Source organism: Haemaphysalis longicornis, unplaced genomic scaffold (genome assembly GCF_048455015.1).
Source record: "Haemaphysalis longicornis isolate Haplotype H1 unplaced genomic scaffold, Haemaphysalis longicornis Haplotype H1 scaffold_10, whole genome shotgun sequence".
In the NCBI taxonomy this organism is placed as follows: Eukaryota; Metazoa; Arthropoda; class Arachnida; order Ixodida; family Ixodidae; genus Haemaphysalis; species Haemaphysalis longicornis.
The window spans coordinates 132,742,797-132,769,041 of record NW_027526204.1 but is presented as its reverse complement, the minus strand read 5'-3'; the positions used below and the strand labels follow the sequence as shown (position 1 = coordinate 132,769,041).

At 47.6% G+C, this 26,245-nt stretch overlaps 4 protein-coding genes across 4 annotated transcripts in view; 3 read left to right on the top strand and 1 right to left on the bottom strand.

Moving 5' to 3' along the window:
• The window catches only part of LOC144159350 (protein quaking-B-like), a 240,876-nt gene that overhangs the window by 64,194 nt on the left and 150,437 nt on the right, over positions 1–26,245 (bottom strand). The gene's annotated exons all lie outside the window — the stretch shown is intronic.
• Positions 15,266–15,496, top strand: LOC144157965 (uncharacterized). The gene has a single exon (XM_077688670.1). It carries the CDS (start codon positions 15,266–15,268, stop codon positions 15,494–15,496), a length of 231 nt encoding a protein of 76 aa, XP_077544796.1.
• Positions 19,684–23,246, top strand: LOC144158067 (uncharacterized). Its single transcript, XM_077688732.1, has 2 exons — positions 19,684–19,957; positions 23,027–23,246. The coding sequence occupies exons 1-2, from the start codon at positions 19,794–19,796 to the stop codon at positions 23,244–23,246; spliced, it is 384 nt and encodes a 127-aa protein (XP_077544858.1). The 5' UTR covers positions 19,684–19,793.
• LOC144158066 (aminopeptidase Q-like) overlaps positions 25,980–26,245 on the top strand; it is a 36,089-nt gene continuing 35,823 nt past the window's right edge. Inside the window, exon 1 of the mRNA XM_077688730.1 lies at positions 25,980–26,083. Coding sequence (XP_077544856.1) covers positions 25,980–26,083 — 104 coding nt within the window. The remainder of the gene's footprint in view (positions 26,084–26,245) is intronic.

The following is a 26,245-nucleotide window of genomic DNA, read 5'->3' as shown; positions in this document are numbered from 1 at the left end:
TTGTGGTCCATGCGCTCCGCGAAGCGCCGGCGCCGAGATGCGCCGAGAATCGAAGACAGCCTGCGCAGCCGCTCTGTCGTCTGCTACGGCGCTCCGCTGTCTCTCTCACCTGGAGATATCAGGAATTTCGCACTCGAAGGATGCTGAGCGGCACGGCGAAGCGCCGTAGCAGACGACACAGCGGCTTGTCTCTTGCGGTCAGTGCGCATGCGCCGGCTGTCTCCGATTCTCGCCACATCTCGGCGCCGGCGCGCTTCCGGGGTCGCAGCGGCCACGCGCCCGACGGTTCCAACATTGCACCGCTCTAGAGTGAACTAGAATATATACAATATTCTAGTTCACTGTAACCGCACTGTACCCCCGCTCATAGAGTTTCATACTAATACTCGCTAGAGGGCAATCTGTTGCTGTAGTCGCGCGCCGCCTTGGGCGGCGCCATTGCTACCCACCTTACCATTGCCGCTAGCGACGTTTCTCGCCTACTTGGCTTGGCTAGCCATACGGCTTCTTTTTTGTCTGGAAGCCAAAATCAACGAAAAGGGGTAACATTTTTTTCTTGTTCATCGTACATGAAGCTTCTAAAAAACTACTGACAAATTAATCTTTTTGAAGGTTCAATTTTGTAATAACAAAACAAATATCATGAACCATCTACGGTAATATTGTTGCTTTTTTGCTCCCAGAGCAAACTTTTCAGCCTGTTCATGAGCCATGCCAAGGACTAGTGGAACGTGCCTGTATGGTCCCTAGCCGGGTACACGACGAAACGCTAGCTGAAGCGCGGCTCTCCTAGACAGTGGCGCCAGATTTCCCTTTAGTATATATTAGTATGAAACTCTATGCTCCCGCCTGAGAGTCCCGCCATGGTTCGATTGACCAGCTTTCCTGGCATCACGGAGCCCGCTATGTTATATACACTAGAATCCTGCTCAACCCTCGTCAACTTCAATCTGTTCAATGTTGTCCATATATGTCTCGGAAAGAACTGTTTCGTGTTGCGTTGGCAGCAAAGCCACGAATTTTGCAAACTCCCATTCCCGTTCGTTCATCTGACTCCAATCGTCGCTGTTAGGTGGCCCTGCTTCCGGAAAATGGGGAGAAAGAGGAGAAGGCTCTTTCAAACAAAGTTTCTACCAAACTTTTCACCGCGAACCTTCTGTCCGGATGCGCTAACCGGCCAGCATCTGTCTTCGAGCCCGTTTCAGGCGGAGTAGTGTTTAGATTTCAGTGTACGGCGGCGCAGCCTTTCTTACCGCAGACTTCGAGTCAGAAACACTGCGTTTTTTTTTTTTCACTCACAAGAACTGCGGTCTCGCGATGAAAGAGTTTATTTAGGCTCCGCTAAGCAGTCGCTCGGCCGGAGCCCCGCTCTTGGCAACTAACTAGTATACGTGAACAAAGCTGACCGCACAAAAGAGCTGAGGAGAGCCGGGGTGCTGCCATGTCTTCGCGTCCGTGTGTGCATAGTCGCTGCGAGTGTTTGCTTAGGGTTCCTTCAAGAAGGTGTACGATAAACGAGCAGAAAACTTCCAGCCACAAATCAGCCGAGGGAGGGCGCCATGGGTGACAAGGAAAACAATGTTTTGTGCCCATCACTGCGCCCTCGTCGTGTACGCGCCTTTAATAAGAGGAACGCCGGCGTCTGTTGTGTGCACTATCAGGAGATGAATGCGTCGACAGAAATGGGTTATTACATCAGTGTTTACGAAGAAAACGGGGCTAGGAGTAGATGAAGGCCAATGACTGGACCGAGGGGTGAAAGGTGAGATCAGAAAATTCGGAAACAAAAAATGGTTTACTAGGGCATCGTAAGACCGCCACGGCTGAAGAAATATGGGAGAGGAGTTCGCTTGCAGACCGCGAACAAACTGAAGAAGAAGAAGAAGAAAAAGAAAAAAAATGAAAAGATTATGATGATGATGACGATGAATATTACGGCGGTGATGATGATGGATGGCTTTTTTTGGCGCAAGGCCGACTAAGGGCAAAGAGCGCCAAGGAAAAGTTGTTTTATGAGAACCAAGTGATAGTAAGTGTAAAACATTTAACTGAAAGTATACTTGAATTGACATAAAAGACAATGAAGATGACTGGTGTAAAGGGCCAGGGTTTCAATATGCATGGTAAGTAATCAGGTGTAAAAACTTGACATCGCTAAGAAACTGAAGGGTACACTTGCGGGTGATTATGGAGTCGTCCCCTAAAAAGTACGATGGGTTTAGTGGAATCTGTTGTCTGTATAGTTGTGCAAAGTGTTTGTGTCGTGTTGTTTCTAGTGCCTTGCATTGTAGGAGTATATGGATTACGGATAGGCCCTCTCCACACCCGCTGCACACGGATCTTGGTGATCCAGTGAGCAGGTGCGAGTGTGTTGCATGTGTGTGGCCTATCCTTAACCTTGCTAAGGCAACTTCAGTGTGTCTGTTGTGTGAATCAGTTGTACATGGTCCCAAGATCGGCTTCGTTATGTGTAGCTTGTTGTCTGTCTGTTCCTTCCAGTGCGCTGATTATGGCGGTGGTGACGACGATTATCAGGATGATTGCGATGGTTCATTGCTGACCAGCATTACTAAGAATTTATTTATTTTCAAGCATTCGAAATTTCACTATTAGTTTTAACCGTCTTAAGTTCCATCTTGTATGCAATCCTTTCATATGCTTTTTTTTCAGTTGTGCTCCAAACAAGAAAGCCGCAGTAAAGACGCTAATTCACAGTGCAACCCCATGAACTATAGTGCAGAATACACTTGCCCCTTTCTACCAAAGAAGGCAGTGAATCTCTTTGTTTACATATTTGTCTTATAGATTGCGAAATGTCATATCGGTTCTAGTGCAGAGATTTTCACGTCAGTTTATATTCCGGAGCAATATCTACGGTGTAACATGTTCAGTACCTTCTCCGCGAAATCTAATCAAGGAATCCTGTTTTATGACTTCATTTGAAGTCTGAAAGTACTGCGGGGGAATTTTCTTTTAGTCTTGATATTAGTCGGTTTCCTTTAATCCAAGCCTTGAATTTATTTCCCTTCGAGAATAATATATCCCCTTCCCGAGTAGCAGTTATGCCTCATGGCATATTGTGTAATCGATACCGTATAGCCTGTGCTCTCTCCTCAACGAAAACTATAAAACAGATAGAGCATTAGAGGTACAGCCGCTTCGAACAAACAGGTAAAACTGCCGTACGAGGCACGTCACACTTCCCTTATGCAGGCCTGCCTCAACTTCCAGCCTGTTCCTCAGGCGAACTCGGCAGAAGGCCGACATCATCACTGTGAGCGCAGGAGCACGCGGCCGCGAGGGAAGTTTGCAGGCTTAGCCGACTTCATTAGGACTTAATTGCTGCGGCGCGTTGGTCATTAAATACTTAATAGACGCGCCATGCCTTCCCCGGCGAGGTGCGCTGAATAACGTTCGCCTATCGCGGCCAGCGAGCTTCTGGTTTTGTGGTGCGATATGTTGGCGCGGTCATGTAGTTTCTTGTACGTTCCTAGCCACTTTTTTTCGTCTGCTTTATTCGCTGAGCCCAGCCTTACTGCGCGGTCGCGTCTGCTCGGCGAGCTCTGCCGTCGACGCTAACAGAAATCCAAGAACGCGAGAGATATCGCGCAACCAAGTAATCCTAGACGACGCCAACGGCTGAGAAGCTTTCGATGCCGCAGCTTCGCAGTTACCGGGTTATATTAAGATGTTTCTAGCCACCCGTTCATTTCCGTAACGTTGTTAATACTTCCTGTGGCCTGCATCCAGTTCAACGTCTGTCATGTTCAAAACCATTGCTGCCTGACGGGAATTGCGGTGTTGGAAGTGGATCAAAATTGCTTTTACGCTGTTCTCCCCATTTATTTCGTTGAAATCGGAATCCCTCTCCCACAGCAGCTACCCTCTAGAATAGTCCATCCCCTGATGGCCACGAGAAGAGAAAAACAAAAGGCTCAAGGCGAGACCTTGTGGCACACCTCAAGTCCTCCTCTGCCTACTCAGATGAGCACTGCGCCGGCATATCGCATACTCCTCTCCCATCCACCCTCTTTCTCCGTCTCCTCCGACCAACTACGGGCACTAAGGCTCAGTATCCTATACGGATTGGGATGCCACCTACTGCGGAGAAGATAATCTCGCCGATCCCCCACACGCCAAGTAACGCTTCCCGCAAAGCGTTTACAGGTGAAGCTTTCTGGCTAGTCACCGTTCTTTCAGAAGTCATTATTCTGGAGTTGTTTAGCGTAGTGCAATACATTTTCGCATAGCTAACAAAGATGTAAAAAGCTGAATATGTGTGCGATTTCGAGTTTAGAACGTACACAATAGGCTTAACAGAACTTGTTCAGCTAGTTGGTTCGTGCTAATTGGAAACAATAAAAGGGGCGCTGAGCACACGAAGACGAAGTAGAAACACACACCACATACAGGCGCCCGTATGTGGTGTATCTTTCTACTTCGTCCTCGTCTGCTTTGCGCCCCTTTTATTGTTTCCAGTAAGTATAATATAGATGTACCAGGTTCCAGGGCCATGGAAATAATTCGTTGAAATGTACGGGCAGTGACGTTGAACAACAAATAGGAGTACTTGTAGTTTTACAAACATTTTTAGAGTGTTAATATCTATCTAAGTCGACTCCTTGATCAGTTAGAAATATCCCTTTTATGAAGTTGTACTCGGTTCCTGAGCAGTCGGTATTTTTAGCAGGAAAGCTGGGGATACATTCTTTGCCTTCAGAAGAATGCTAAGGCCTGCCAAAATTTCTCTCTAGTATCATTTAAAAAAACAGTTAATTTCTTTTTAAAACGATAGTCTTTCTTGGGCTACTTAAACCCAGAAATTTTCGTCCGTCCGTCCGTCCGTCCGTCCGTCTGTCTGTCTGTCTGTCTGTGACTTGGTTCAGCCACCCGGCCAAAGTGAAACTAAATCCACGCAATAGTCTTATATACTCAAAGCCAAATCTAAACGGTCCGGTGTTAACGCTCATACTTGTCAACATTGTTGAACAAGAACAAGGCATTACGCAAATATGAAGCGAAAAATCAATACATAAGTGATATCTGCGGTTTTCCTAATTTAAATTGGCTTGGGCAAACCTTTAGTGTGTTTACCTTGGGAGGAGCGCGACGGAAAATGAACAGCATGAGAGGTGAGCGGGAAAGCAAAGAGAGACTTTTACTTGGCAAATGTCGACAAAGACTATCGTTTTTTGTCGACATTTGCACCAAAAGAAGCAGATACGCGGCCAATTTTTCTCCCATGTCCTCGCACAGCCCTTCCTTTTCATTCACTGCTGCGAGCGGAATTTTTGTCATCAATAATCCAGCCTGACGTTCATCAAGGTAAAACAGTCTCTTGTTAAGGCCCCTTCGACCGCACACAGCGGTAGATAACAGTCTACTGGGACCATTGCAAACATAGGCGGATCAATCCGTCGTTAGTTAATTAGGACCCGGCTATAGTGGCAGACAGGAATCGCAGCGGAGGAAATCAAATAATCATTGCTGACCAGGAATTCGTTACAGGTGCCCCGGCAGCCACGTTTCACTGATGTGGACTTTGGTATTCCTGTATTTGTCGTGCCTCTTTCCTGTCTGTATGCACTGAATACAGAAACAGACAAGGCCGGTCGCTCGCAAAAGAGGCCCTTAATTAAAACGCGAAGAGAGCTACACAAGCCTGGGAGTCCTTCGGTGTTCTAATTTCATCCGAGCTATGAAGAAAATTGAGCGTGAGGGGGTTCTGTACAGAGAGTTTTCTTAGAGACAGTTTTCTAATTAGGCGACCGGCCGAAAAGCGCGGTGGTCCCATAGAAAGTGAAAGGCTACATCGCCACTGGAATCTATTTTTTGCCGTTACATTAGTTTTTCTATTGTGTTACTTATTGCAGATAAATAGAGAGAGGAAAGCGGGGATGCTGACAAAGCTGCATTCAGATATAAAAAGAGAAGTGTATCGAAAGACGTTACGTACGAGGTAATATGATCAAAAGCGAGGCAAACTACAACACGAAGAATTAAATGGGATAAAATTAAACAGCGATAACAGGAAATTCTAATCAGACTGGTAGTGTAACTGCTATCCCTTGGCAGCTTACTCTGTATATGAAAAGGCGCCGGCCCTTGCAGAGTGCCGAGCGCACTTTAGATTTCTGGTATTAGCGTCGAACGCGTTGTGGGACTGTATTTGTTAGGTTGGTTCCCACGCAGGAGAACTACAGGTTTAATTAACGTGCCAGAGATGAGAGCGCCGAGCGCAAAAAGAATGGGAAGTTCAAGCAAAGTAGCGGCTTTCCAATGCAGCAGCACTGGCCGACAACATATAATAGAAGAAGATAAAAACAAGAATATAAGACAGAGTCAGTTGTGAAACAAATTAAAGAGCACGCAAATTGTAACTGCTGAATCGTAGAATGTCATCATTAACGATTAGCTGACAATTTAGACGTTATAAAGCACGCGTGCATTCTTTAGACCTAAGTTGCCAACGGTTGGGATCACATACACCGGCGTTTCCCATCAGGCTGCGGATTTTTAAAGACGATAGCCTTTCTTGGGCTACTTAAACCTAGAAATTTGGTCTGTCTGTATGTATGCCTGTCTGCCCGTAACTCGATTCAGCCACCCGGCAAAAGTGAAACTGATTTTGCGCAATAGTCTTATATACTCACAGCCACATGTAAACGTGCGAGCCCGGTTTATATGTTCATACTTGTCAACTTTGTTGAACAAGAACAAGACATTACGCAAATATAAGACTGAAAATTAGTACACAAGGGATATTTACAGTGTTCCTTTATTAAAAAAATTCATGGATGCTTGGTTTTTCGATAACAGATGATATTCTACATCTACTTCAGAAAACCGCCGCCTCCTGGCGGCATATGAAAGATCACGCGGCAACAGCAACGAAAGGTTCCACTAGCTAGGTTCCGCGTTCTACTTGGAACGCACATGGAGCACGGCCACGCGGTTCTATAAACCTTGTAGTCGGCCGCCTCCATTCACGCGCGTCTCCGCCGTACTGCAGCGCTGGCATCGAGCAACCCGGCCTGTAGCGGTGGAACGCGGTAAATTCAAATCGCCTTGCACAAACATTTAGTGTGTTTACCTTGGAATAAGCGCGACGGTACAGGAATTAACAGCATGAGAGGGGAGCGGGAAAGCAAAGGGGGGCATTTCCTTGGCAAATGTCTACAAAGACTATCGTCTTTGGCGACATTTGCAACAGAAGGAGCAGATACGCGGCCAATTTTTTTTTCTTGAGGTGCGTGATGTTAGTGGGAACGCTGATGTATTTGACAGTAATTTTAGATGCGACTGCATCTCATTCACTCGCCTTGTCCCTCCATACGGCGTTGTTGTCCGTCCACCCCCCCCCCCCCCTACACTATAAAAAAAATAATAGTTAGCAGCACCCGGTTTCGATCCCACGACCCTGTGGGCGGAACGCGAGGTACATGGTGCTCTTCCCACTGCGCCACAAAACTGAGACAGAATGAAATGCTACGAACGCGCCTTATATCCTTGACTCATTAAAACTACGTCAAGATGCTACTGATACAGCGCATGATGGGGCAATGATTAACACTTGCAATAAAAGAAAAGAAGCTCCCACTTACAGCAACAATGATGGAGTAAAGGTCGTTGCGACAGCGAAGCCCCAAGCATGCCACTTAGAGAGATTGACCAAGATTGGCCAATAAAACATAATAATAATCGTAAAACATAATAATCATACGCGTTGCCGACACGTTTCACGCGATTTCAGAATCAATCCAACGGAAACCCCAAGTGAACCCCACGATGCGTCGCATCTGCACAGGGTTCCCCTCGCGCGGGGAGGTGGGCACAATTTTTTACGGCACGTGTCTCCGACCACATGCATTCCCCCTGAAATAACAAACCAGGATTGAAAGATGACTGGCTCACCAGTATACACAGTTTCCTGCTCTCGAATAAGCTCTGGCTTTTCTGCGATTCTCAAAAATCCTCCATGATTTCCTGTCCTACAAATTTTTTTTGACGGATGGGCCATGGAGGATAAAGAGCGCCAAACGAATGGAGAAGATCGATCCTAAACCTATCATGAGTTTGGTATAAATATGTGCAACATTTTACCTTCAGAATTTCCATCTATGCTGTAGATCCGCTATCAATTTTATTGCCAAGTTTCAGTTTTATTGCCAAGTTCATTTTACTGATTAGTGCGTTGTACTTTTGTTTCATCTCCTAGTCGTGCAACGTATTATAGAAGAATAAGAATAGGAATAAGAATACGAGTACGATTAAGAATAAGAAGAAGAATAAGAGTAAGAATAAGAAGAATAAGAATGAGAAGAGTAAGAGTAAGCATAAGAATAAGAAGAATAATAAGAGGAAGAGGAAGGGGAAGAAGAAGAAGAAGAAGAAGAAGAAGAAGAAGAAGAAGAAGAAGAAGTTTATTTAAGTGGGTAAGAAAACTACGTAAGTAAACTACAAGGGTCGCAAAGTATGCCACTGTACCGGAACCCTCGCCGAGTTAATACAGAGGTAATCATTACAAAAAAACATTGGTGCCCTTTTATACAGTTAAAAGGACATGGAGTGAAATTGCGTTTATAACATACGTAGTGTCAGGGCATCACCGAAAACCACCACGAATGCAGCAATTCCAGACAGCTGACATAGTAGAAAGGGACAGATACAAAACCATTTATCAACCATTCGCATCGTTAGCAAGGTAAACTAATGAAAAGGCATACGTCCTAACGATTGCAGGAGCTTTATTGGTTAATTATTTACTTTTATTCATTCGAAATACTTTGAAAACAAGGAAAGCTTTTTTCGCTTTACACATTCGATAAGAAAATTTTATTCGGCGCTGTTATTTATTTCGCACCCCCTTCTTCGCCACTGCCGCAGGGGAGATTTCAACTGGACGGCCTCTCTAAAGCAGCCAACGCATAGCGTATATCCGTGGACGTTGACGTCGTCGTCGTCTTCGTGGGAAATGCCGAGTTCATCGCCCTTATTCCGGCTCATTGAACGTGCCAGACGCCGGCGAATGACCCCGTGTCAAGCCGCAACTTGGCGGCTCAACGACGCGTCACATGCAAGGAGCTGTTTCAAAGGAAGAGAAAAGAAGCGTTTCAATTGGGCTACACAGGCAACCAAGGCCACTGTACTGCTTCGTGCGTAAGAACGCAGCTTGAACGAGCTGAGAATATGGGGCCTCTAATCGGCGTAGCAACCGTTCCGCAAGACGAGTGTACTACGAAGATTTCAGCGGGAAGAATGCCGTATACCTTGTCATGACTGCGTGTCTCAGCAAAGACCAATAACAAAACCAAAAATTAGTGCTTATTTAGCAAAAATACGCGCCAAACAATCACAGAATTTGTACCAAAATAAAGGCTCCTATTGAGGGAATTTGTGCTCACAAACCTGTACATAGGTGAGCGCGATTTCCGAAATCGCACTCCTCACGAAGTTAAAAATGCCTAAGATGTGATATCAACACGCGCCGCCGAAATTCGCGACCTAACCAGTTAAAATAAATGGAGAGCATTCCTATTGCCACGGGACACCGCGTGCATGAGGCATTAAACGGTGTATTTACAAACGTAAATTCAGCGCAGGAAACCGGCTCAGCGGAAGGTGACACTTTTATTGTGAACGAGCTCGATGAAGCTCCATTGTTTTTTCCTATCAGCCTAAGGGAGTAGAGACGATTGTCGACGTATCAGCTTGCTCCGCTGAAAATACCGCCGAAAGATAACGCTTTATCCGTCCCTTCCACGTACGTACAACTTCTATCACCACCTACCCTCCCTCCCTCCCTCCCTTCCCTCCCCCCCCCCCCTCAGCTGTACCAACCCTCATTATCTGTTCCTCCCGTCTCGGTCTCCCCACTACCACGACAAATGCAATCAGTTTGCCGAATTCTCCGTTCTCGCACGCTATCTGTTGGTACAACGAGCGACTCTTTCATGCTACTTTTCAAAGTGTTGCCTTTTTAGAGCGAAAGCTGTATTATGCTACATCTTTCAGAGTCATTCATTGCGTCGCAATGACCTTCGGTCGCCGGCGCACAAGCTGCGCCTTTCTTATCGCTTCGATTGCTCGTAGGTTATCGGCAGGCGTCGGCCGCGCCATCTGTGTGTGCGGATCAGCGCATGCCTAGTAGTAGTAAAGCTTTTAGAGCCACTAGGTAAGGGTTGAACCACATACATTTTAAAATACAGCAGCGTAGACTATATAGAAACATTCAACGCGCCTACACGGAAGAGGCTTTACCGGCGATTTTGCCGGGCTGCCGGCTGGGCTGTCTGTCTGTGCTCTTCAGCGCAAGCGTAATGATAAATCCAATCATGCGGTAGATTTAGCTCAAGCAAAATCTCAAGCAAAGGCCAACACGAAACACCGCGTGCATAGCCATTGCTATCGCTCGAGATGACTTGGTGTAAGAGTGTTAAACCTGTGTAATTGCTTTGTTTATTTGCTATCAGAAAAACCGATCCAACCTGTATTTTTAATCCAGAGAATTCTGTCCCTCTTCCGCTTTCATGTATCCCAACAAACCGTATAGTCTTTAAAAATTACAGCCAAGCCGCGGAGTGGATGTGGTTGGATGGCGAAGTTACTAAGTGCACGACACGAAACACTGCTGACCAGGGCGCCGCCTAAATACAGTGGAGGTTTTCTGATTGATTGATTGTGGGGTTTAACGCGTCGAATATCGTACACACGGGCGTTTTTGCTTTTCGCCTGGCATCAGAAAAGCGGCAGCCGCGGCCGGGAATCGAACCCGCGTCCTTGTTCTCAGCAGCGCAACGCCTTAGCCACTGAGCCACCGCGGCTGGTAGTGGAGGTTTGTTCAGATCAATTCAATTTCCCCGCGTTCGCGAGGTCGCGCAGCATTTTCGGTAACCACACGTCTCCCGTAGGAGCCCGTGTTATTTGCTTCAAAACTGTGACTGACAGTTATCCAACCAACCTACTGAGATAGCACCTCGCGTCTGTACGTATAGAGTCGTTTGAGCGCACCAACGTCGCATGTTTTTTTGTTTCTGGATAGTTGCAATAAAACACGAGTTTTAGTCGTTTTCTATAGCCACACGCATCCGTCAGGAGCCCGTCCATTGACAGAAGGTGGGATATCCTGTGTACAACAATTAACACGGCGAACTAGCTGATTACTACAGGTAACGAATAACTCAAAGTGTTGCACTAATTGGTATATTGGGCCACCCGGGCATCGCCGCGTACTACCGCTAATACGCGTAAGTCATGGTCAAATAAAACGCGAATAGGAAAATATGAACCAAAACAGAGAAACAGAGCGGTTTGTTGCAAGTCAAAATGACGCGTGCTTAGTTATAAAAAACGTCGCTGGGAAATGCGGCTTTCCAAATATATTAACAGCGCGCCATTATTGAAGCTAAACGAACTGTATTTTTTCAATTTTTCATGTTCAGGTTCACATTTTTTGTGTTCGCATTTTATTTGTTTATGCTAGTACTTTAGCGATAAATTAAAGTACGAACAACGGAGCGCGTGGCTTTCAGTACATGCCGCGCATCGTGACGACGGGCCGCGTATGCGCAGTGCGAACAAGTTACGAAAGTTCGTGACCAACCTTGATACGGAAAGACCATCGTTATTTGCATCGTCCGTTGGGTGCTCGGCACGAAATACAAAATAAAGGAATATAGCTGTGTGCGTTGTTTTCACTCATCTGAGCAGCAAAATTAGATAATTTGAAGGTAGCGCACTTAAAACACGGACACTAGTGTCCGTGTTTTAAGTGCGTTACCTTCAAGATGTCCCATATGCATTACCAACTAGCCCAGTTGTCACTTCTTCTAAAATTAGATAACACTTGCGTGAGCAGGCGCCGTTCGCGGTGGGAAGAAAGACCAAAACGCTTACACGCTGAACGACGGTGTTTTTATATCAACTTTGCACACTAACTCTGGTAAACTTGCTCGCACTGCGCATACGCGGCCCGTCGTCATGGATGCGCGGCATGGGCTGGAAGCCACGCGCTTTGCTGTCCGTATTTCAATTTATCACGATAGTACGTCACGAACACAGTGAGTTCCGTCGAACTGACAGCTAACTCCTGAAGATTTTATAGTTAACCTTAATTAACACAAAGTATCCGTAAAGTTTGCGCAGTTTTGCCGCTTGGGGAGCACCACGCGAACTTCTTCCTCCAAACCTGAATAGAGAGCTTAGGTAGCTGCAGCCCATAACCAGCTTCCTCCTCAGTACTTCCACTTCGCCAACTTTACCCTGCAGGTACAAGAAACAATGCGCACTAGCAATGATGATGCTGGACTAACTTTGTCATCGCTCCCCGCGCCGCTCCCCGTCTACAGCACACCACACAGAGTTGCCTGAAAACTCCGAAAACAAGAGAAAAATAGGGGCTGTTTCCGGCCGTGATAGGTAATCAGGACCAAATGGCACCGCGTCGCCCATTAGGCCAGGAAGGCCGCAAACACGGTGGCCGGCGAGTGTGTACGTGTAGGGGAGGCGAACGGAAGAAAGAGAAATAGACAGCGCAGCAGGAACACGGAAACTCCCATGATTGGACGATGGCGATTCCTCTGGGAGCTCACCCCCGGCCGGGCACAAGACATCGGAAAGTGTGCGGGGAGTCGTTGGAACGCTGAGTCCTACCGCGCTTTGAAAGCGATGTCTTTGTTCTGAACAAAGAGGTGCGAGACCTGACGTTAGGCACTCGTTCGTGTCTGACGCCTGGACGGGGGTAATGTAACGTTGCAGCACCTGAAGTTTCGCTCAGATAAAGGAAACGCGGGGAAAGTTCTATCCTCTTCTCGATTTCGTCGGTGCCGTCTGATGAACATTCCAGGAAAAAGAAAAGCACGGAAAAGTATGCGTTCGAAGTACAGAAACGGCCATAATAAACACCCAGCGACACTGTTATTTCACTTGTTTCGTAAAGACCCATGAGTGAACTGCCACTACTTTGTAGATGTGTTTACGCACTGACAACTCCGCAGTCTGCACTCAAGTATACCCAAGGTTTGTAAGCGTAAATGCCACCCTCAGATAACAAAATGTTAGTGGGAATGCGCTCCTATGCCAGCTCGGACTTGCTGTACAAAACAGCGCAAGATAGACGGGTACAAGAGAAGGAACAATGACGGTGTACAGCGCTGCCGTTTCTTCTATTGCCCACGTATATCCTCCGCTGTTTTGTATACAGTCATAGAAAAATTAAATGCGAACACAAAAATTTGAGCCAAAACACCCAAAATTGAAAAAAATGCCCTTCGTGGAGGTCGAATAATGGCGCGCAATTGGTATATTTGGAAAACCACATTTCCAAACTTTGTTACTGTAATTATCGCACTATTTATGTTTTGGTTCACATTTTCGTGATGGCGTTTCATTTGTCCATGACTCTACATCATGAATCTGCACCAGCTAGCCCAACTTTTCATTCTCAGACCTGCAGGACCAGTGAAGCCTGATCCAGCGGGCCATCCTAGGAGCGAAAGACCGCGTCTGTACAGTCGGGATCAATATGAAGGTTATCGCGGGAGCGCCGACCGACCGCGACGACAGCGCCTTTGCGTGACACTTCTTAGCATCAGCCACAGCGAGATTATGCTAGGTTTGCTTCTCCCTTGGCTGTTCCATGCAGTGCGCGCACTACCGTCAGAAACGATAACGGCCACGTTCGTTTCTTTCTTTTTTTTTTTATTCTTTTCTCCCATCAGCGATGTACGTCACACTGATAAGCAGCCTTCTCAGGGCAACTAAGTCGACACGCATGGGCATTGTAGTCTAAACATAATTGTAATTTGCTTCCGCAATGCCGCAATGTTGCGCCATCTTCGGTGTTTTCAAATTGCCGAGGAAGGAAACGCGGATACGTTATCCAAAAAGGAATACAAAAAAGGTGTGGCAGTCGGCCTTTGCAGAAGGGGGTGAGCGAATTCTATGCAACAGCCAAGTGGCGAGAGAGGGTAGCATAATCTCATCTACACGAATGAAAAACAGTGCCACGGAACGTTGATATCGTCTGGCTTGGTCGGTGCTTCCGCGATAACCTTCAAATTGATCTTGACTGTACATCGACTAAGGAGGACACCCAGCTACTCCTAATCTAAAACTTATTTAACGTTTATTCCTCCTCATTTCCCTGTAAATATTGTGCGATTTCCAGCATTGACTGATAGATTTGTTTGCTTCCCTTCCTGGTTAGCGCCCCGAGGCCCGGAATATTGTACACGCGAAATATAATGATGGTAATACAGCAAGCGGAAAGTCATCGAGTTCACACGGGGCTCTTGGGCAAGGTTAATGCTAGGCGTGCAATCAATAGGCTGCAGCGAGCCCGACATTGCACAGATATAGCTATTGACACGGTACGCCTCCCAATTATGTTGCACGCTTACCACAACTCAGATGATCGGCGTTGCGCACAGGAGCACGGGCACCTGTTTAGGAGGAAGCCTTGCAATTCTCATTGAAATATTACGTTCTAATAACATACTGAGTAACGCAAAGAAACACACACAAGAAAGAGGACACGGGACAGGCGCTACACGTCCACCTGATTTTTAGCGAAGACAACATCGCACATTTATAGGTACATCCACACATGCGCGATAGACGTGCCAACAATCGTTATCGAAATAATTTATTTAAAAGCCGCACCTCGGCATGGAACAGTGTCACCGAAGTATCACTAATGCACTCTGTCCCCTTCAATATTATTCGATGTGCCTCCAGCAGTTCACAGGCCTTCTGATTTCTGCCGTTTACCAGTATTTCTGCTTTTTCCCAGGAGGCCTGTGAAAAACAACATGAGAAGCCATTCGTTGATTGTGCGGTGGGAGTGGTTTATGGAATCTCCCTCACCTGTGTCAGAGTCCTGATGATGATGATGATGATGATGACCATGATGATACCCTCACATTTTGGGAACGTACCCACAAGGGGAGATTGGCCAGGGCTAAATCGGTTGTTGTGAGGACCTAAAAATACCAATTTATTTCCGGAAAGACAGAGGCCGTAAAAGGAAACTTCGTTATGGATAAAACCAGAATTACCCATTAATGAGTACCCTTCTGCAATCAAACGACTTGAAGCAGAAAGAAAATCTTGAATGCGATTCCAATAAACAAACCCAACTCGCGATCTTCTTCCTTTACCGCCTTTACGTGCGACGGTCGAGGGCAAAGAAGCGGCGACGAGCACGCGCGTCCCGCACAGCCCATTCCTCGCGGGCCCAGGGGGCAAGAACGTTGCGAGCGGCGCCATGTCTTCGGTGGACCGGGTGCTGACGCTGTTCGGCTACAAGCTGGACCGGAAGCTGGGAGACTTCAAGGCCCGCTTCCGCGAGGACCGGGGACCCGCGAACACGGGCGCCAACCCCTGGAAACCGGCCACCATGGTCCTCGACTCGCTGCGGCGCCGGAAGTGCGGCTTCGGTCGGCTCGCCGGCAAGACAGGCGCCTCCAGCGCCCGGGGCCCGCGCTCGAGCTGCTAACCAAGGCCCTCCCGCACCCCCATCGCCCGCACCGCAACCGCCGCTAAGCCTAACGACCCTCGACCCCACTGCACCCACCTCCTTCATCACCGATCGCACCCTGCCCTTGGAGCCGTCCACAACCGAAGCAATTGTCTCACCTCACGACGACCTGCGAGGTCTTTGCGAGGACCTGAACTTCGCTTCCGGCAGACCGGCGTCAGGTTTACCGGTAACCTACCTGGCGCCATTCGGAAGGCCTTCCAGTAGGCTTCTTCAGCAAGGGTGCCAAGTACCAACTATTAACCCTATTTCCTTGTTGCCTGCTACAATGAACTGAGATGTTTCTGACTGTTAAGCCTTACAGCTCGTGACTAGACCACGAATAACGGCTTTGAGCCTTCCGGTAACAAGTGTCGCCCGCGAAGCAAGTCATGGCAAGCATCTCAAGGTCCCGTTGTCCATTCTCGATCGGATGCAGGTTCCTGACGTGTTGCTGCCGGTTTGCGACAGGCAGAGCCAAGACTGTGGGCACGAAAGACTCTTTTCAAGTTTCGCGGCCCTTTTTTTTTCATCGGAACCATCAGCAGAGGTGCAGGACGATCATGGCTTGGGTGGCGCAGTGTGCTTCCGACGAACCGCGCTCAGGCTATCGACGGCTCGACGTAGGACAATGTCGCCTTCGTGTTCTCATGAGGCCGAACACGGAACTAATCGTTGCTACCAACGTAGCCGGACAAAAGCGCTGACGGAATGCGGTGGCATGGGGAGCTCAGACCTGCGTGGTCTGAGTGTGCGGTGAAATATAATTTATGAGAGCTAACTTGTTGAATTTCTCTTTGCAAATGCATCTGCAGAGTAGCGCGACTAAGTGTTTCAACCCGGTCAGAGCACACATTCGCCCGTATAAAGCATTACTCTGCAAGGACAACGGCTATAGCGATTTGCGTATCATGATAACTTTTGGCGCTTATTTTCCGATGTAGGATGTCAACGCTAATTTCCTTCACGTTTGGTACCATAGTTGCAAAGGTTCTGCTCATTTCTAGCTTACTTCACCTCGCTATTCATTCCATCGGCCGTCAGGCTTAGCCACTAGCGAGTTCGCAAGTCCATCGTGCATTTTATTCAAAAGCGTGTGTCTTCTTCCGCAAGTCCATCGTGAATTTTATTCAAAAGCATGTGTCTTCCCTCCCACTAATTGGAATACGGTCAAAGCCTTTACTTGCATTTAATATACCTCATTTACTGTTATTTCCTTAACACAGTACCGTTTATAATTCGAATCTTGTTCTACGCGTGACCTCCCATTACCAGATTTTATTACCCCGAATCTTCTGCTTTGTCTTATTTACTCACCAGTGCGTTTTCTCCCCATTTCAAGTTTTCCATCGACCTTTGTTAAGACTACGGCCATTTGAAAAAGAGGAAAAGAGCACCCGATTCGCTTGACTGCTTAGGCCATTTACGATACGGTTTTCTGCACTTTAATTAGCTCGCACACCTGGATATTTTGCTTCATCTGTGCGAAGTCCAAAACTGCTATCAGCCAAGCACGATCAGAACATACTCGCATATGTGTCTTGGCCAACGCTAACCCGGGATTTTTTTTGTCATTTCGTGTGCGTGCACTGCAGAGTAATGTGGGACGAGGGTAGCGACGCCCGTGTGTTGGACCCAACGTAACGCTTTGTGTTCAAGCGACGTCGGCGGCTGTAACGATGTGTCATGCGGCGCAGAGCCTAAACAGTAGCAGAGGTTCTCAAGAGTGCCGCACACAACACCGCAGAGGTCTGTTGGCCAACGAATTACGGATTGCAGCATTGCAGTTAAATTGTCACGTTGTAGTTGAAGCAACTTTTGTTGGCTACGATGCCTCTAGGTTACGGAGGGGGGATGGGGATGGGTGGTATGGGATGTTGCAGCCAGTGTTCGCCCATGGAGAACGAAGGATGGTGTCGCACAGACTAGCCAAAGAGACTCAAACAATCGAAGAAGGTCATCTTGATGGCCGGATCTGGTGCAGGAGCAGACCTACGTTATACCGCGCGTGCTAGACCGCTTTTAATGGAAAAAATTTCGATGAGGGTCACTGTGCCCGCATCTAACGTAACGCACTCGAACAACCTTCACAGCTCGAATCAGATCCAAATCAGTTTATCCTTACCCACCTTTTTATGGCAGTTCACCATGAATTCTGGCGAATACGCTTTATTTATATACGTGTCAAGCAAGGTGTCAGCACTGTTAAGCTGGTAGCAACATCGCCGACGAAGACGAAGGACCCGATGCGCGAGCCTCGGGGCTCAGGGCGGTCAGTGCCCGAAGCGCTTCTTTTTTTTTTAATTGCGATAGTATTCCATTTGACAAAGTTCAGATACTCCTGATGATACAGGTTCAGATCAATTTCTCGGAGGAAGTTCAGACTTGTGGTGCGTCTGGCCAAACATCACCGCCGTTGGCGCGTGAGTTGCTACCGTCTGTTCGAAAATACACCCGTTGCTAATGTTGCGCGGCGTTTTCACTGCCTACCGTAGCCTCAAGCTTACCAGGCAGTATAATAATTATGACGACGATGATCGCTATGGTAATGATGATTATGAGGGTGGCAAAGACGACCAGGAAATATAATTAGGATGGTGATGATGGTGGTGGCGACGACCACGATGTTTATGATGATGATGCTGGCAAGGATGACAAGGTCAACCATGATGATGAGGATAGTGACCCGCCTGCAATGGCTTATACCCACTTCGACGGACTGTCCGAAAAGAATTTAATGAATCGTATTGTACAAAATAAAAAGAATTACAAAGAGATCCAGTTTGAAGCGCGGGTAAAAGTGGAAGGCGAAACAGAGCAGCGGGAGGCCCAGAAGGATCACTTCGAAACGCCTCTTCTTCACAACAGCCTACCCGAAAAGCTTTTGGCGCTCTTAGCTCTGTGGAAATCATCATCATCATTGGCACCACCGTCGTCGTCGTCACCGAGAGTGCTTGATCGAACTCTGAGCCCAGAGATACTGACAGCGCTTGAAGTCCTCCAGCGTCATCAAAAGCCACAAAGTCCTACGCCTACCGCAGGAAGACGGTTACCGTAAGCATACGTAGATGGTTATAACTGCCCTTACTCGCGCTAGTCGCCGCACATGCAAGATGCTCACTAATGACATCTAAGCCTTAAACCAGATCTTAGCACGCTACCCTCAAAACGCGCCTGCTAGTTTTATCTCGCGGGTTGTTTATCTTTTTCCACCGCAAAAAAAAAAAAATGTGCTCCTGCACCGCACATTTATTTAATAAGAACGACTGATCATACTAGGGGCTTCTCTGAAATGTAAGCACTCTGGAACAAATAAACAACACGCAGGCACGCGCGTGAAAGCCGTCGGCGTACGGGAGGCCAGGAGAGCTCTCGAACCGGTAGTGGCGGGAGTAGACCACGTACCAATGAGCCTATGCGCTTTTCACCGGTCCCCTATTATGAATCGCACCGGAAGCGCCCGGCCTGCACAGACTTGAAAAGATAATATCGAAGTCGAAGCGCGGCTCGCTTTCTGGCTCTGTCCAGGACAGCAATACAGGAAGCCGGAGAGAGGCGTGCGTATCAAGATGATCACGCATTGCTGGAGATCCACCAGTGGATCTTCAACTAATTGATGCTGTCATGGTTTGATTTTCGATGGGCTTTTCTGTTTTTACCCAAGAAAACATATGCGCAGGGGACGCTCTACGGTTAATGCTAATTGAGGCAAACAGAAGAGAAGAAATATTATGCCTCATTCATAACAATGCTTAATGCTTTTTTTGAAGGTTTCATTGGTTAAAAGGAAGACATGCGCCAACAAACGCTGTCTTTTTTACTGTCTTAGTGCTAAGAGAATCTGGATCTCTCTGCAGCACTGTATAGTAATAGTATCGTAGCAGTACGACCCGTGTGCATGGGTGCGGGCGCGTGTTCGTGGGTGCGCGCGTGTGGGGGCGTGTGGCGTGCGTGGCGTGCGGGCGTGCGTGCATATGTGTGTGGAAGGGTGGCTGGGTGTAGATGCGCGAGTGGGTGAAACACAGAGAGAGAGAGAGAGAGAGAGAGAGAGAGAGAGAGAGAGAGAGAGAGAGAGAGAGAGAGAGAGAGAGAGAGAGAGAGAGAGAGAGCATGGCATACGACATAGGGATGCCTTGACGTTCTTTTTCAGGTCGAACGCAACCCGCATCGACGTTTCGGCACGCCCAGCCAGTGGGCAAGCAAGAGCACAGCGCCCGTGGGTCCACCTTTGCCGACCTCTCCTCTCCCCGACGACCGATAAGAAGCAGCACGCGCCATGTACCGCGTGAAGATCAAGGTCGACACGCACCCCCTGAACACGCGGACAACGAAGATGGTGCTCGCCATGATAGTCGTCTGCGTGGGAATCGGCGTCGGGGTCAAGCTGTGGCGCATCATTTTCCCCAGGCCGGGCATGCATGAATGGGACCTGCCGGACAGGTGCGCTTCCCCTTCTAATTAAAGGGGCCACGAAGGCACAGTACGCGTTCGGCTCATTAAAGGGACCCTGCAACAATTTTTTCAGCTTTTTCGAAACCTTATATGCTTGCACAGCGTAGTCAATCAACACACCCAGTACTTGGATTAGGGGGTCGCGAAGTACTTAAGCCAAATATTACTGCTATATGCACATTAGGTAACTTAGAAGATTGCTCAAAAGATTTTTCCTCTTTTCCGGTCTTGGCGTTCTTCGACCGCTGGAGTTATGTCATTACGGCGGAGTAGCGGCTATTGGCCTCATTTCGTTCAGTTGCAGCAACGAAGCGCGAATTCGATAGCCAGTTTGAAAAATGCGCGCCAGTCCACCCTGTGAAGGTGGTTGGAAAGCGAAGCTGTAAACGATACTCAGACGATTACCCATGCTACGTCACTTGAATTCACAAACGTGGCTATACAAACAGTGGAACCAGGGACAAGTGAAATGTACCTAACCACAGCCTTTCTTACATCAAATAGATATTCTTTGCTAAGGTTAAAGCATTGCATGTTCCCTGAAAGGTGGTTGGTTGAGTTGTATTGGTGACAGCACATGAGTGAAAACATTTTTTTTATGAAATCAAAGGAAGCTCAAACCCGGTGTTATTCTCCGTCACTGCCGCCGCCGACGGAGGCGACGAGATCGGCGGCAGAGACGGTGGAGAAGTGAGATGCTATGTGTTGATGTGAGCTTTCTTAAATATTTATATAACTATTAGCGCACGTGCATGGCACGCACACGGCTGCTAACGACGTGCCGTGGGAGGACCGCACAGTGGCGCGGGAGGCCGCATGCGCTGTAACGTGGCATTCAGCGAGAATGGAGGGGGTAAACCCGCAGATTTGCTCGGTGAGTGCACCGTCTGTCTCGCCCCTCCCCGCGTGGGCGCATAGCTTAATAGGTAAGACAACGGGCTCTGGCTACTCTTCTCTATTCGTTCCAGGTTCGATTCCTGGCTGTGCCAGTAACTTCTTTCATTTGTTTGCGGGAGTTTTCTATTGACACCAGCGCTGGCGACAGAACCCTTGAGGAGTAGAGGTAAAAAGCTTCGCTTTGACAGAACGCCACAAAAGCAAAGCCGAAACAAAAAGGCGTATCTGCTACGACGAGCAAATCTCGCAGTGCCGCTCAGGGCTCGCGATAACTCTAGCTTTCGGAGTGCTTCCACACGGGAAGAAAAGAGTGAAAGCGTTTATCGGAAGAGTTTCAGGGTCCCTTTAAGAGACAGCGTTGTCCAGATAACCCTTTGACGCCAAGTTTACCGCAAGCTTCAACCACTTTCGGCCCAGCCACTTTCCGGCGATGTTTTTATGGCGTCACAAAGTCTTGTTAGTGCGACTAACGGCCACCGACTAAAGCCGGCGCCAAAAAATACGACTAGTCCATTGTAGTGCGGCCTCAATGCTTTTGATCGTTTCAATTCAACGCTTACGTGTGGTTAGTACGCTTAAGATTGTTTTGTAGCGCAAGCTACACTATTCTACCTCGGGCAGTCTTCGCGGGGTGACCAGTTTTGCCCTTGAGTGCTAGAGGTCAAACCACACCCCCTTCCGCAAGCGCCCGGCACGGAGCAGCGGCCCGATAACGGGGACAGGTATACGGGAGTGGAGAGATAGGCGAGGAGGGAAAGGAGACGTGCGCAGGACCCGTGCGCAGGACGCGGCGGAGGAAGGCGAGGAGGCCGCAGCCGAAGCGATAAGCACGCGCCACGAATGAAGGCCGCGAGGCCACGTGCGGCACTGAACCGTGTGCGATAGATGAAGACGAACATCCACCTGTGTTCCCTCGTACAGCGGCGAGGCTTAAGCAACTCCGTGAGGCGATAAAAAGGAAAAACGCCAATGTTGCGTACAGCGTCGCTACCATCAAGTCCTACGCACAAGTGTGAGGTTCCTTCATTTTTTTTTTTTTTTTACCGCTGCCCCATATTGCGACCTTCCTGGCCACATTAGGCAACTGTAGCGCGAAATTTGAAAGTTTAGCGATATTTCTTGCCTTTTTTTAGTTAAAAAACGTCTTTCGTGGCCGGAATGGGGCTGAGTGAGTTACCAAAGACTAGGTCCTGATGGCTTTTTAAACATATAACAGCCTGCATAACAGTCTGTAAAATATAACGGGCACTGTGTGCACTGTGTGAAAAGCGGAGAGTGTAACGTTATGCCGCCACGCAATAGCCAGGAGTGGCGCGGATGACGTCACGTAAAAATGACCGCAACGTCGACTTCAAATTTTTCCGATCACCATGTGACTGTCTTTTTGGCCTTCCTTTTCCCGTCGTTTATATCTTGAACGCGTAATCTTATCTCCGCTATATTCCCCGCACCCAGAGCACGCCGCATGAGGACGTAAAATACGCGTAATAATCACATATCTGCGGTGTAGCGGACGGCGTACGCTTCAGTCACCCAGCATGAAGATGGGCTCCACGAAACCGGTTCGAATTTAAGGCGGAAAACTGGGCCACTTGGCTCTTAGTGCCCTGGCAGCGTGAAACAAGACGACCGCTGAGCTTCATCCGATCTTTGTCTAGCATACGGAAGTGCCGCGGAGGCGCCGTTTCCGAGACAGCCAATTCAAGGCAAAAAACATTCAAAAAGACACAAGAAGCACAGGCTTCCAGCGGTGCTTGCACATGCTAGATAGCTATTTATTGATCTACTGATTCATTAATTGATTCATCGATCGATGGATCAATTGATTGATGATCTACTGGTTCATTGATTGATTCATCGATCGATCGATCAATTGATTGATTGATTTATTGTGCCATAGAATGCATTTATTTATTCAATGGTCGATTGATTCATTGTTTGTTTATTTGATTAATTAATTAATTAATTAATTAATTCGTTGAATTGTTGATTGATTGATTCGTTGAATTGTTGATTGATTGATTGATTGATTGATTGATTGATTGATTGATTGATTGATTGATTGATTGATTGATTGATTGATTGATTGATTGATTGATTGATTGATTGATTGATTGATCGATCAACCAGCCTCCACTGTAACACCGCTCCTTCTCGCAGATTCGACGTGGACGACTTCGTGCCAGACAGAGTGCCCCGCGATCTGCTACCCGACATGTACGAGCTGAGCATCAACGCCACCAACACCAGCTTCGTGGGCAATGTCACCATAACGCTTTTCTGCCGTAGCAAGACCACGAACCTCGTCCTGCACGCCGCTGGCAGTCTGAACATCAGCGATGTCGTCGTTCGGGTGAGGGCCGAACCACGAAGACAATAAAAGAGGAATCCCGCACGCGCTGGGACAAGTGCGGCGGGGGAACATGGCGTTACTCGAAGAAAACCTACAGTGTATAATGTCTCCGGTAGAGTGAAGTAGTCACCAGTAATTTTTTTCGTTAAAGATGTTGTCACGTAGCAAAAGACGACATAGCTGTCTTGAAGGAAAAACAAGTTTATTGGAGCGAACTTGTGCTCCCCTAACAACTCAGAATACACAGGCGCCGAAACAGCAGTCAACAAAGTGACCTGCGCAGGCGAGTGTCGGCGAATCGTATGCCGCGGCATCTGCTCCGCGGGCGTTTATCTTTCGGCGCCGGTGTTACTCGAACCGTCGAATTACATCTAGAACACAGTATACCAAAGAAGACTATTCTAGGCTAGTGACGGGGCGAAACATTCTGCCTATAAAATAAGATAACCCATGCGGCATAGGAAAGAAATAATGGAACACGCGCTTCACTTGGGACCCCGATAACAAGGCCCGGTGCAAGCGGCCGATTAAAATAACACATAAATAAACAAACCCACTGCATGGTATTCTGCAATATTTAATTAGCTACTTGAAATTAATTATACGGTCCGAGCAGTGCTGCTCAATGAGGGACTTCTAGGTACCCACGAGGGGCATCTATCTACCTGCGGTATTTGTACCGGCGTACAAATTCGTGCTCATTTTTTCTGACTGACAAAGAAACCCCCCGCGAAATATGAGAAATACCACGAGATGGCGCTCCTGCCCGCATCATAAACCAGCGTCCTCTCATATGCCGGTTGAAAGCAACTGCTTTGCCTCTCACACGCCCGAAGTGACAGCGCATCACCTTGATAAGGGCATAGAAGGAGCAGCTACAGCAAGTTTTGCGCGGCGCGTGTGGCATATTTACTTCCTTATAATATACACTAGAGAGTCGTATAGTGTATATTACACTAGTGTAATATACACTAGGGAGTGGCGCTAGAGTCTAAGCGACTCACATCAAGCCCGATCGTATCGTCATGGGCCGCCACCAAACCCTACGCTTGCCTTAGTGTCATCATTGGCTTGGATTGAAACGTTTTAGTGGCCGTAAATTCATATATACAGTGCTACAACAACGCAGGCAGGAGTGTGTAATTGATAGGTATAAAATAAAACACGCTGCTTTATAGCCATGGAAATTGAAAGCAAAGCGTATTCCTCTCATTCATAGCCTGCCGGAATGGTTAATCGAGTTTACTATTCTGCAGACTAAGCTGGTAGTTAACAATAACGTAGAAGTTTGGTACAAAAAAGAGACTCATTAAAGACTCCTGTTTTGCAAATATTTCAATAACAAATAGTTTGCGAAGCTCAGAAATGTTTAATGCGCGTGCCTATAAAGACATCGCCTTCGCGGTGAACCGGATTACAGACCGTTTACAGAACCGGATTACAGAACTTTCGCGAAGAATAACTGCCCGCTCAGTCGAGATTCCCGCGTGACATTAACATATGTACCGCTACTGAAAAAAAAGAAGCACTGGAAAGCGAGCTCTCCTTACCACAAAGTAGCGCATATACATTGTTGGTTTGTACTTGTATGTACCGATGGTCGCTCGACTGCTTTAGTCCTACAACTGCTCATGATGAAGCACAGCTGCCTTAGCATGAACAAATGGAGCGACTTTCCACTTATACCTCGTAGACATATTAATGCATAGTGAAGAAAGCAAGCCCAAGATGACGCTTAAGAATCCGATCGACATGCCAAGCCGGCAGCACTGGTCTTCCCAGAAATTCCCATAATAAATTCCCAGGTGCAGTTTCCTCTTTAGTATACTTACTAAGAAACTCTGTGGTTATGAAAAGAGGCGACGTGGGAAAACAACTGGATTTCGTTGGATTGGACAGGTTTGAAGCGGATTAGCCTGAATGGGCTTGCTCGGGAAGGAAAGGGCAATCCAAAATTAGGGTGCGTTTCAGTTTGCGAACTGATGGTATGCAGCTTAGGAAGCAGTGTAATTAGACGTGTAAAGAAACAAGAATTCGGACCAGCGTCGCGACCCTCCCTGCAAACAAAAACAATGTAGCAGACGTTAACTATGGCACGCTGCAGTTTCGAATGAGAAAGTTACGATGTCCCAATTCAGATAGGCAATTAAAAAAAACCACATAACTAGGCACACAGGTGATAACTTACGGGAAACATTTCGCGTAAAGAAAATGTTCGAGAAAATGTGAGCGGGGCCGTCGTTTTTAGGTTTAGACAGCAAGCTAGCCTGGATGGTTGTTGATTTCGGTGCTGTCGTCTCGAAGCAGACTTCCTGTCCGTCTTCGCTAGGGTTGGATCAGGCTTCTACATGGCGGACGAACCGCTAAGACGGAGACGAAGCCGTCTCAGAAAATTGCAAGCAGCCCTATAGTTCCAGCATAGTGTTGGATTTCGTTGGATTGAAGGGGATTGAAGTGGATTGGCTTGGATGGAATAGGATTTGATGGACTTGCTGTAGAAAAGGAGGGTAAGCGAGAACTAGTAGCAGTTAGGAAGGGAAAGCGGGAGCGGTGCGGCATTGCTTTGAGTGACTTTGTCGAAATGGATTGGATTGGATTGGTTTGGATTTTAGCGCAAAACAATCTCGGGCAAAGTGTCAAACGGTGCGAATCGCGAACGTTTAATCTTTCGATACAAATGCTTTGCAATTCGCCACTTTGCAGAACCACACGAATGGGAAGTTCCTTACCACGACGTCTCACAGGCTACAGGAGAAAGAAATGTTCATCATCAAGGCCACGAGCGACCCATTCATTCCGCCCCGAAAGTACAGAGTGCGCATCCGATTTTCTGGGCCGACCCTGCCTTACCCTGAGCACAAGACGTGAGCACAGTTTCTGGTACATCAAAGTTAGCGGGAGTACCAACAAAAGGAACAACAAGGAGAGAGAGAGAGAGAGAGAGAGAGAGAGAGAGAGAGAGAGAGAGAGAGAGAGAGAGAGACAGACAGACAGACAGACAGACAGACAGACAGACAGACAGACAG

What these genes read in the sequence shown, in the direction of transcription:
- LOC144157965 (XM_077688670.1), top strand. Translation starts at nt 15,266, where the DNA reads ATGTCTTCGGTGGACCGGGTGCTGACGCTGTTCGGCTACAAGCTGGAC.
- LOC144158067 (XM_077688732.1), top strand. Translation starts at nt 19,794, where the DNA reads ATGTACCGCGTGAAGATCAAGGTCGACACGCACCCCCTGAACACGCGG. An exon ending in GAATGGGACCTGCCGGACAG is followed by an intron (nt 19,958 to 23,026) that starts GTGCGCTTCCCC and finishes TCCTTCTCGCAG; the next exon opens with ATTCGACGTGGACGACTTCG.